This window comes from Drosophila montana, unplaced genomic scaffold, assembly GCF_035044405.1.
Source record: "Drosophila montana isolate Dmon_TW-CO22-7 unplaced genomic scaffold, ASM3504440v1 contig_2556_1, whole genome shotgun sequence".
NCBI classification, from domain to species: Eukaryota; Metazoa; Arthropoda; class Insecta; order Diptera; family Drosophilidae; genus Drosophila; species Drosophila montana.
In genome coordinates, this window is record NW_026997420.1 from 199,813 (window position 1) to 212,722 (window position 12,910).

General features: G+C 35.4%; 1 protein-coding gene across 1 annotated transcript in view; it reads left to right on the top strand.

The window, feature by feature from the left end:
* Positions 1-12,910, top strand: part of Atg2 (Autophagy-related 2) — a gene marked incomplete at its 3' end in the record, with an annotated part of 359,806 nt that overhangs the window by 177,000 nt on the left and 169,896 nt on the right. The window contains exon 10 of the mRNA XM_064682913.1: positions 3,406-3,569. Within this exon, the coding sequence (XP_064538983.1) occupies positions 3,406-3,569 (164 nt within the window). The remainder of the gene's footprint in view (positions 1-3,405; positions 3,570-12,910) is intronic.

Here is a 12,910-nt window from a genome sequence, read left to right on the forward strand (position 1 = left end):
CTTGTGTGGAATATTTATTTGCTAGAGTCAGTGAAAGACGATGATCAAAAGAACATATGCAATTACCACTGATGTGGTGCTATATCTCTTGAGTATACGTGCTCGCAGTTTTATATTTCTGATAGGCCTTCATGATTGTTGTGCTCAATAACCATATTCTTTTACCATTCGCCATTCGCCTTTTACTGATGCTCTAAGCTTTCTTGATACTGATCTTAGTGTTGTTCAGTATCTAATTCTGTATCAAGATTCTTGCATCATCTTTTAGTTTCTGTTTTAGCACAGATACTGTCAAACTTTCATGTTATCCTTTTATCGAGACAAATATTTCATTCGCATCGAAAAACTGTAAAGCTCGTGTATTCCGTCAAATTCTGAAATAAGCCTTGATGCTGTTCTCCGTAAATCAACATGGAATTTCGTCAATTTTACATCGGAATTTTTAGAGATATTTGATTGTAGTTTCTCGTCCTCCTTAAGCTGTAGCAGGGGTGACCAATCAAAAGTTACCAGCGATTTTAGTACTGATGGCAAATAGTAGTTAAGATTGTACTTTTCATTTAAGTTTAACAGATTATCCCCTAGATGTTGGAATGTTTCTGAAGCTTGGACTCTGTAAACTAGTTAAACTAAACTTCTGATTTCCTTGTATTCATTTACAAGTATTTGATTAGATAGATAGATACTTATATGTCTTTTCAAAATGAAGTACATAGATGTTTGATTTTTTCTACTATTTAAGGCAATTCCATGTGGAACTTCCCTTAGTAAGGAAATTGGTATTTACATTTTTGTATATCTTCTGTTTCTCTTAAATATTCTTTCAATTAGTATGAAAGTATTTAAGTAAATCAATCCTACTCCCAATCCACTTATATTGCAAAATAGTATCGTGTCTAAGATTTGATTGTATTCTTCTTCCATTCTATTTATTTACTTGACATTAAAATTTGAAAATTTACTTGAGTTAAAATAGTTATTATTCAGCATTTTTCAAATGTGTACGGATTACGTTTTTTATTCGTGCATAGAACTTAGATAGTTTTTTTAATCTGCCTGTTGTGCAATGACAAGTAGGATCAAAAGCCAAAGATTTTCTATGAAGAGTGATCTATAGTTTGAGCGTTGATTACCGAATTTTCAACTAAATTGCGAATCAAATATTTGGCTTAGAATATATTATTATATATATATTATATATAATATATATATATATATATATATATATATTATATATATTATTATAATAGGAAAATATTTAAAAAAAGGTTTTGCACAATTGCGCATACCTAATGTATTTTATAGGTTTATCAAGCCTCCATAGACCCGCAGTTAAGTTACCGCTTCTTACTTACATTTTTCTTAATATATGATAATATTTCTATTTTAGTTTAGTTTATCGGACCTCGCCGTAAGTGCTGGTTCTTGCATTGGCTCATTAGTAGTGTTGGGTAGGTGGGGGCCGGAGCAGGTTATATCACATGCTTAGTTTGTCATTTGTATGTCAATAGCGTTGCTTGTGTGGCTGCTTGTGCTGTCGGAAAGAACATTTTATTCCACGACTCCACAATTATAACATGCAACTGGCTGCATCGAAATCATTTGTGAAATACTTCTGGCCAGCCGACACAAATTAATGTAATTCACTTATAACAATTGCAATGCTTCTTGCCTTTCTGTTCATCCTTGGTTTAGATAAGGTTCCCATTCCATATGGTGAGGACATCCTGTTAGCTTATTACCATATAGTATAATTACGTTACAGGATATTGTTGGTCGCCAATAATATTTATACTTTCTGGTTGCGTTTCATACATCTGCACTAGATCGTATCGTATCATCGTATCCTTTTTATCAATTTTCAAATGGTTTCTTAGTATACTCTATTCAAAATGTAGTGTCTCTACCTCCTATAAGCTCGGAGATATTCGCAAAAACCCGGATTTTGATATCGATTTTCATCGGTTTCATTTAAATAATGGATAATTTTAAATTATCTTGTACAGCGCAAGCATTAGTATATATTCAAGTCTCTAGCTCTTATAGGTTCCGAGTTCGATGCGTTCGTACATACGGACTGATAGAAAGACAGACGGACATGTTTATATCGATTTGACTGTTAATGCTGACATGCTGATAAGAATATGTAATAATTTTTTTGGGTCCGAGCTGCCATTTTAGCCCTTTGATACAAAATAAGCAATAGCATAGTTTTAAGCAGGAGATTAATTGGGTACCTTTCTCCGTGTATCAAAATGCGACATATTTAATCCTACAGTTGTCAGCTTTCGTCAGTTACATCAGCGTTGCATCGGTAAATTCTAAAAATGTGTGATCTCTGTTCGCTACGGCATTGTAATTTACTGGTCGTATAATCAGATTCAAAACTGGGTTCTACCGGTATAATATCTTAGATTTTTAATAAATTCGCTTATGTGCTTACTTCTCATATAATAATTAAATAATAAAAAATTCAACGAATAAGTTATACTAGTTTTACTTTTTGTAATGGCAGAAAAAAATTACACAAAAATGGCCCAAAAAAATCACATTTTTGTACGTAGCTTACTTCTTTCTTAGATTAGGTGTATTTTGAATAAGGATAAAACCGTATCGGGTAAACCCTGGACTTACAGCGATCGAAATACATTTTTTGGACGATACAAAATCTTGTTTATTTTCTATTTTGTATATATTTTGTTTAACCTTTCTAGATAGTTTGTTGTTATTCACTTTGTTTCTCGCAAAATAAATTAACCGTTATCCTACGCAGTTTAACTAAGCTGTTAGTCAAAAGAAGTGTTCGTCGAAATAAATTTGTCAACCACTGTGAGCCTTGAATGTCCCAATATTTTGGCCTCTTTGGTTCCACCTAAAACTTGCTAAGCAGACCCGTGCTTCTTGTTGCCTAAATCTCCACAAATTCATTTTAGAGATTAAATATGTGTTGAGAATATCAAAGGAACTACATTATAGCTAGGAGACCAATAAGGTCGTTTTATGTTAATTTATAATAACATTAACAATTAAAATCAAACCATATTTAAGGTCGCTTTTCATAAAGAAGGTTTAAGCGTTGCCCTTTATATCATAATTTTTTTTTCACAAAACTAAAATTGGCTTACTGCAATGCCCGTCTTGCTATCTATCCTGACGAAAGAAACATTTTTTTTTCAATTTTAAGAAAGCATGCTTGTTCGAAAATATTTTTATTACTGATTCCGTAGCATCCGCGGCACTTAAAATAATCAAGCACTGCAAAGACAACAGTAAATCTTTTGCTAGCAGCATGTTTTTTCTCAGCTTACATGGAAATTTTGTCAAAATCTTTAAATATCGTACTATCATTATTTACGAATTACTTATGTAAAAGATTTAATTATTTCTTTTTTTGTATTATTGTAGGACAAACCGTCGAAGATTTAGCAATTGCGTGGAGTGATGTTATTGATACAAATTTAATACGGATAATTTCCAATATTCCCAAGGAAAAAAGAGTGACAAATAATCGCAATGAAATTATATCAGTTGTTGCTGAATTGAAAAAGCAGCCGGATAAGCGTTTAAAGGTAATTTTACAAATTACATGTAGTATTTATTCTAGGATATATACTACGTACATTAACTTTTAAAAAATAAGTATATTCAAATAAAATGTTAACACCGAAACGCTATTAATAGTTATACCCGAAACTCTTTATTTGTACCGAATCGGTCTACCCATGTCCGCCTGTCTGTCCATCCGTCTATCCGTATGTATGAACACAAGGATCTCAGAGCCTATAAAAGCTATAGACTTGAAATTGAACGTAGTGGATATTTTTAAATAATGTTTATATTTATAGTCCATCCATAAAGAAGCAAAAGTTAGAGGCCGTTTCATAATCCTTAAAAGTTCTCGCTTATTACCTTTCACCAGCATTTATTATCCGAGAGAGGCGAATTTTGCGAAAATTTTAAAGCACTTCTCAGATAAAACACTCAAAGATAGTTGAAAGTGAGTTATTTAGAAACCGATAATCATCAAAAGCTTTTAAAAGTACGTTTTCGGTCTATCAGACACAACTTAATACTTCGAGCCTATTACCGTCAATCCGCATTTATCATCAAAAAGAGGGAGATTTTGCTTGTGAAACACGTCTTAAATTAAATTTTACTATAGTTACGGGTGGAATTTCCAAATTTGTTGAAACACATATTCATTAAGTTCATATGTAACGCTTTGAAAAGAAATTAAAGACGATCTGACGAATGCAAAGGCATCACCTAAACAATCTTTGAACTGAATTTTCTATCGAAGAGGCAAGCATTTTGGAAGAATTATAAAACTCGTTTCAAATGATTTTTAAAAAGATTTTTGACCCGCGTTTATCATCTAAAATGAGTGGATTTTACGAAAAGTGGGAAATACGTATAAAATCAATTTTCACAAAGACCTTTAAAAATGTTAAATAAAAAACATTACAACCCATCTTTGCCAATTTACTACTGTTGCAGGCTACAGGGATTTATATGAATGAATTTGAACAAAGATTTTTCAAAATAAGTTTGAGGCCGATCGGATGGTAAAAAAAAAAGTTGTATACAATCGTTTTTCGCCATTTTTTGCGTAAACCAAAAGGTACAGTAAAAATGTTATCTTCCTAGCCCTTATGTATTGGAATGTGCGTTCATCAGATATAGAAAAAAATGCATAACGACAAAAAAAACCTTTTATAAAGACAAAATATCGCATCTCGTAGTATTGTCAAACATCCCTTCCCGTGGTCAACAGGCACGCCTTGTGGGCTTGTCCGAAGAAACTCAAGGCTTGTTCCATGGCCTCACACCACGTTTTTTTGACTTGTTTTGACGGTGTTGATCCCCTTCCTCGCTACTCTCTTTTTTCCTTGCCGGCTTGGTGAACGATACGTTCGTTAGAGCGCGGTCTTAGATCACTCTACCCGTTTCTCGGACCCTTAGGCACCTCGTTACCCCCAATGTGTGTTTGGTACCCAATGGTATTTTTGTCAAACTACCCGCCATCTAACATGTGTTCATTAATGCATGTAATTAATGATGTCTTCAGAGCTTAAGTTGTCGCCGTGAGCGGTGCCGGAGCGCACAGTATATTGGCGGTGGACTGGTTGAGGTCATCGCACTGGCCGGTTTGAATAGTGGTCTCTCGCAGTAGCGTGGGCAGTTTTGTCCATATGACCGCGTCGATTTCAGAGCCTAGAAATTATTGTGAGCATACGCACTTCTAGTGCAGTACGAATTCGCTTCTTATAAAAGATATGGTTACATTGCTTATATTCAAATTCAAATTCAAATTCGATTGGTTATAATTATACATTTGGCTAACCTGACTGCAAATCGTCCACCATCCTAACATTTTGGATGTACAATAGATTCCACTTATTTATATGATTTTAGCTTATGCATATGTAAAAAGGTTAACAACATACAGGTACAGTGTCGGATACCAACTGAACTCATTTTAAGCCTAGATGGCTCTAATTTAGAAGAGTTGGGCATCTATGCTTTCAAGCATTCTTCAAGTCGTTGGTTGTAGTTTTCTGAATGTTCTTTATTCAATTCAAATGAGCTTATCGTAGCTTACAAATTTAACAATAATTATGTTAAAGCTAACATATTCTGAGAGGGACAGAGCGTACTCATGCATATATAGTTATTAAAGTATTAGGTCGCGTGCAGCTATGTACTTCTTGCACGTAGCGCTCCCGAGTATTCGCACATGGGAAGCATGGTCAGACGGCATAAGACGGTGGCCGTCAAGTGGCTGATTATATTACGTTTGATCGGGTCACTGATTTGCGCCTGTGGTTTGTTTTGTTTGTGTATCAATGGTGATATTTAAGATTGTAAAAAAGTGTTACAATGCATATCATGAATAGACTACACCTAGCTTTTTAAAAGAAATTAAATTATATGACGTTATTTGTTGTTTAAAAAAAAATCGTAATGGTTTTTATACCCTGAATTCTGAACCATTAAAAATGGGTAAAAAGGGTTTAATGTATTTGTGCAAATGTATGTAACGGGCAGAAGGAAGCATCTCCGACCCCATAAAGTATATATATTCTTGATCATCATTAATAGCCGAGTCGATCTAGCCATGTCCGACCGTCCGTCCGTCTGTCCGTATGTATGAACGCAAGGAGACCAGACCCTATAAGAGCTAAAGACTTGAAATTTTAGATATAGGTCCTCCTAGTGCACGCGCAGATCGAGTTTGTGCCTGATTTCCAAGTAATCGAAAAAAAAAACAATTGAGGTAAATAATAGGAGCTAGAGTCACCAAACTTGACATGTAGCTTCTGGAATAGTATATATATATGAAGTACCTTTCATTTTATAGCTATCACCACCTCCCCGCTAATATCCCATAGCTATAAATCAAGTGAAAACACCAATTAATGCTGCCCACCAATATAAGCCACAATTAAATGCAATTGACTTTTTGAGAATATACAAATATTCTACAAAACAATAAGATGTAGATACTGTAGAAGATCGTCAAGATCGGTTAAAAAACACAGGAGTTAATAAAGAAAACGTGTTTTGGCTTTCCGTGTATCAGCAGCAGCAAGCGCAAATTCCAAGAATTTCTGTATACATGTACACACACACATTCATGATCGTCTGCTTTGAATTCTATCAACAGCATTGCAATTGCGATTGTATTGTTTTCTGTGCTGTAAAATAGCAGCACAGTTTAGTTTTTTTCTCATTAAGACCCAATTGCTGGTGTGGTTGTTGGGTAGAGTTGGCGGCAAGGAGCGCGGTCTGTTGCGAGCTCGAACCCTACCGAGGAAACTATTTTTTGGCTGGTGTGCCTGTTGAGTAAAGGCGGCGGCGGCTAATGCGGTCAGTTGCGATTTCGAACCCTACTGAGGAAACTATTAAAAAAAAATTTGATTACTATTAAAGCAAACGAGCGCGTAGCGCGAGCTGCATTTGGTGTCGGAAGAAGAGGGTTCAGGGTATCCGCTAGTTGGGAGCATCATAATAGAACCTTTTACTTGTTTAACTTAAAAATAATAATTTTTTTGTTTGTTCTTAACTTGTGTGTATTTATGTATGCTATATTATTTAGTACTGATACAAGGAAAAAATTGGTAATTCTTGTTTTTATTTTGTTGCGTATAGTTTTAAAATTCTTAAGATTTTTTTTTGTGAAATTACTACGAGCTATTTTTTTTCTTTTCAACTTTTTTTTATTATGGTTGATCAGACCAATCTCCTGAGAAATTTACATGTAATTTACGATTTTATTCTATTCTTATGTACTTTTTATTTTTATTTTTAGATTCTCTTATGATAATATTATCATTAGGTTCTATTTTTAAATTTTTATAGGGTCCTAGATTTTTATGCTCTAGCTTATGACCTGTTTCTTTAATTCTAATTTATTAAATTATAGAATAAAATCGGACACTTTCCTATCACAGAAACACAGAGGTTATAAAATAAAGCATGTTATTGCTGGCCTCGAGTTTGGGGCAGCAAACGCAAATTCCAAGAATTTCTGTATACATGTACATACACTACTGTACTGCTGTTTTAATTCGTTTTTTTCTCATCGACACTCAACCATTGGTGTGGATGGTGAGTAGAGGCGGCGGAAATTAGCGCCGTCAGTTACGAGTTAGAGCCCTGCCTAGGAAAAGGTTTTTATTTTTGGCTGGTGTGGCTGATCAGTAGAGTCGACAGCAAGTGATGAGGTCAGTTACGAGTTCGAACCCTGCAAACGAAAATTATTTTTTTTAATTTATCTCTATTGTAACTAAAGCAAACGAGCGCGTAGCGTGAGCTGCATTTGATGTTGGAAGAAGAGGGTTCAGGGTATCCCCTAGTCGGGAGCTCCCGACGAGAACCTCTTACTTGTTAGGTATTCAAAAGCTGACTGACATTCAGCTGTTCATTCGAAATTTACATTATTTTTCCATAAACGTGTTATGTGACGAGAATAATCCGAGACGTTTTTAATAAAACGTCTGTAATAATTGCAAAATGCAACAAATCTTCTAGCGCTATCGGCTTCCTTTGGGACTGGGTACTTCTCAATGACATCGTATTTTTTTCATCTGGTAAGATACCCTTGTCAGTGTACTTGTGACCTAGAAAATTTACTTCGTGCATGAAAAATGAACATTTCTCTGGATGTAGCTTAAGGTTGAGCTTCCGAACACACATCTAAAACATTTGTTAGGTTTTTAATCATGTGTTTTTCTGAAAAGCCTATAGCTATCAAGTCATCCATTTATAGGAAAGCTTGAGAAGGTTTAAGACCTGAAAATGCTATTGTCATCAGTTTGGAGCCATTGCTCTTTGAAAAACGTTATTTTTTATGAAGTTCAATTTGGTGGAATCCAGACATTAGGTCGACACATGAAAAATATTTTGCTCGTCCTAGTTGATCAAGAATATTTTCTATTCTTGGAAGTGGGAACTTATCAGCTAATCATTTTTTATTAATCTGACGATAATCTACTACTAGTCGCCATCTTTTGTCAGTGGAACCTGGTGAAGGTTTCTTGGGGATCAGTAAGAGTGGGCTGTTGCATTCTGATACAGACGGTTCTACGATTTTTTCGCGTATTCATTTATCTACCGAGATTTAATTTCTTCTTTATGAGTATGTGGAATTCTATAATTTTTTATGTATACATGCTCCACGTCTTTTAATTTGTTTATAAAAGTTATTTGCGGAATTTTTTTCTGATTCTAGTCCTAAAATGTCGCTATATTCCGTGCCAAGTTTATTTAACAGTTTAGAAAATTGTACGAGAAAATTTTTATTTCATTTTGCTAATACTTGATTTTTTCTTTCGACATTAGGTGGGTGTAGAATATTATATTTACTGAGTGGCTCATAGGAAATATTTTCGAAATCTACTATTTCATTAGTATTTGTGGTGTTTAATAGTCGGATGTTAGTGTTTGTTGAATCTGTAAAACACGCTCCAATAAATATACCATTTTTAATTACTTGGTTGGGTATGAAAACTTCCTGCTCTATTGATTTTATTTAAATTTGTCTAACTACTTCTGAACGGGCTGGGAGTAGAGTGGAATTGGAATATGGATATACGTTTGAATATTTGTGGGTCTGACTATCAACCAATTTTGAGGTGCTTGTAAATCTAATAGACAGTTGTATTTCGTGAGTAAATCCATGCCTAAAATTCCATTACTTGGTATTGGAAATTTATCGTGCACGATATGAAAATTATGAGGTATAATGAAGATGTCTCACTTAATTTCGATTTCAAATCCCATAGAATTTATTGTACCTTCGCCAATTCCTATTATTTGTGTAATGTAGGATTGTTTAAATTATTATAAGATAATTGATTAATTTTGTATCATTAATAATTTGTTGGATGCACATATACGGTATCATTAATTTTTTAATTAAGGGGTAAATTAAATTTATCATTTTTATGTTATGAACTAATTTTACTTCAATAATTTTTTCAAACATCTCTTCGCGATAAAAAAGTAGAGGTAAAATCTTTTCATCTATGTTAAGTAAAATAATATAATTCTTCATGAGAAAGATAGTTCGACATTAAAACTTTCCCCATATTGGGATAGGCCGTCCTCCTAATCCATGGTATTGACTGACTTAGATTTTAATTATTTCTCTATGCTATGAATAGGGATTACGGGACTCCCCGTATCAAATACACTAAAACCATTGTGCCTTTTTCTTCACCTGACCTATCTTGAAAGTCATCCACAATGAATTTGATGACATCACTTTTGTCCATATCTGTCTGCGCTGCTATGCTGCACATTGCAACATAGCACTGCAATACTCTTTCGCCTCTCCCGATATTACACGCCTCCAAATACTTGCCTATATCCCATGTTGTCACCTTCTGCTCAAATACTTTAAGCAGTTCGTTACGCAAGTCTTTTCAGGTCAACGGATTTATATGGTCTATGTACGTCATTGCGGAACCAGTTAACAATTCTTTTGCTTATATCCACCGCTTAACACCTGGCAAGTCGTACAGGGTCATCATCGACCAGCCTTGAATTTTTCGAAGTCGTCGTCGCCAGAAAAGCTTCGCACTAGGGTATCAATGTGACTGACATCAAGGCGCCATTTGCAAATTAGCCACCACTTTTCAGCTTTTGATAAGGCTAACTGTAAGTCGGCTACACGCTTTCAGCTTTCCAATAATTTCACCATCTCTAGAAATTGCGGCATTTCGTGATCTTCACGCTATGTAGTGAAATACTTTCCGCCGTCAAAATTGTGCGTGCGTTTGTCGAAACGGTATCACTATGGTTGTCTCTCTCTTTCCTACGTGCGCTTGCCTCGACTTCATTTCGCGCCATTTTTCCAAAAATTTGAGCGTCTTCTGCATCGTCGCCAACTAACGTTTTGTTTTCTCCCTCCCCCCGCCTGGGGGACCCTATCCAAGGGACTGTCCATAATTGCTTTTAGGGCTGATGTATTGAGACGTTGTCCAAAATCGACCAACCGTACCAACTTTATCTAAAGAACCAAATGTTGGAATCAGAGGTTTCCGCCCTTGTTAGTCTCGTGGGAAGAATCTTGAGATCGAATAAAAAATTTTAGTTTTTTAAACGTTTGGCCCGCATTTTCCATCCAATTACGATGAACTTTGCGAAAACGTGTCAAATAAGTTCTGATAAAAATTTATGAAAATGAGTTTGAAACCGATAATAAACCAAAAAGTTAAGTTAAGTTTTTTTTTACCAAATTTCCATAGTATCGGGTGGAATTTTTTAAGTCTCTGAAACATGTATTCAATAAGTTTTTATGTAGAGCTTTGAAAATAAGTTTGATGCAAATTGAACAAAACTTAAAACTTCGCCCAAAAAATCGGAGGAACGTTTTTCGCGATTTTTCTACACTTGCGGGTGGAATTTTCCGAAAACCCATTTTCCGAGCACCTACATCACATGAGGTAACTACAGTGAAAATTTTAGCTTCCCAGCTATTACGGTATAGGCTGTGCGTTGATCAACAATCAGTCAGTCAGTCAGTCAGGACAAACAGTTATATATAGAGATTTTTAATGTTGAATTTGGCGACCTTTCCATTTTATAATTATTTCTTTGGCTGGCTCGAGGTGCGGGGCTTTTTTATTCCAGACAAAATTAAAATGCAATTTTGTTAGAATACAGCCAATATATTTCGGCTGCACTTCGGCAACCGTCTTCAGGGCCCTAACACATAAACAAAAAACAATTTCATAATTTAAAAAAAAGCATAAATTTTTTTTCACGTCGGCGCTCTTTGAAGTGGAGGTTGAAACAACGTGGCAGTTCAATAGATGTCTGTATAAATGAGCGCAGTTTTCGGTGTCCGTTTTGTAGTTTAGTCGTCTGTTGTTTGGTGTGTTTATTATTTGTAACATTTCTAATGTATGTCTTTTGTTACAATGTTGTTCTTGTTGTAAAATTGTCGTCGCATCGAAATTTGGTGTGTGGTTGCTTTTCATACAGTGGGTCATAGGTGCCGTTTTTATACCCTGAACCCATTAATAATGTATTTGTGCAAATGTATGTAACGGGCAGAAGGAAGCATCTCCGACCCCATAAAGTATATATATTCTTGATCATCATTAATAGCCGAGTCGATCTAGCCATGTCCGACCGTCAGTCCGTCTGTCCGTATGTATGAACGCAAGGATCTCAGAACCTATAAGAGCTAAAGACTTGAAATTTTAGATATAGGTACTCCTAGTGCACGCGCAGATCGAGTTTGTGCCTGATTTCCAAGTAATCGAAAAAAAAACAATTGAGGTAAATAATAAGAGCTAAAGTCACCAAATTTGTCATGTAGCTTCTGGAATAGTATATATATATGAAGTATCTTTCATTTTATAGCTATCCCCGCTCCCCCGCTACCACCCAGAACCTATAAATCATGTTAGTAAACCAACTTGTATTGTCTACCTAATTGAGCCACAATTAAATGCAATTTTCATTTTGAGAATACACATTTTTTATAGTTCAATAAGATCTACTACAGAAAATTTTATCAAGATCGGTTAAGAAACACGAAATAAATGTGTTTTGACCTGCAAACACGTGCAGCAGCAAGCAAAAATTCAAAGAATTTCTGTATACATGTACACACACACACATTCATGCGTGTCTGCTTTGAATTCTCTCCACAGCATTGCAATTGCGATTGTATTGTTTTCTGTGCTGCTATTTTAATTCGATTTTTTCTCACTAAGACTTAATTATTGGTGTGGCTATTGAGTAGAGAAGCCGAAAAGTAGCGCGGTCAGTTACGAGTTCGTACCCTGCCGAGGAATTTTTTATACCCTGAACCCATGAAATGGGTAAAAAAGGTATTATGTATTTGTGCAAATGTATGTAACAGGCAGAAGGAAGCATCTCTGACCCCATAAAGTATATATATTCTTGATCAGCATCAACAGCCGAGTCGATCTAGCCATGTCCGTCTGTCTGTCCGTCCGTCCGTCCGTATGTATGAACGCAAGAATCTCAGCACCTATAAGAGTTACACATTTGAAATTTTTGCTGAAGGTCCTCATAGCACACGCGAAGACCGAGTTTAATTCCGATATTCGATAACTTGCCCCGTTTCCAAGTAATCGATAAAAATCGATATCGAAATCCTGTTTCTTGAGCAGTTTCGGCAAATAGTAAGAGCTAAAAAAACCAAACTTTAAATAAAGCTGTGTATGTAACAGGCAGATGGAAGCATCTCCGACGCCATAAAGTATATATTTTCTTGATAAGCATCAACAGCCGAGTCGATTTACCCATATCCGTCTGTCTGTCCGTCTGTCCGTCCGTCTGTCCGTCCGTCTGTCCGAACGTCTGTCCGTCCGTCCGTCCGCCTGCCCGTATGTATGAACGCAAGGATCTCAGAACCTATAATAGG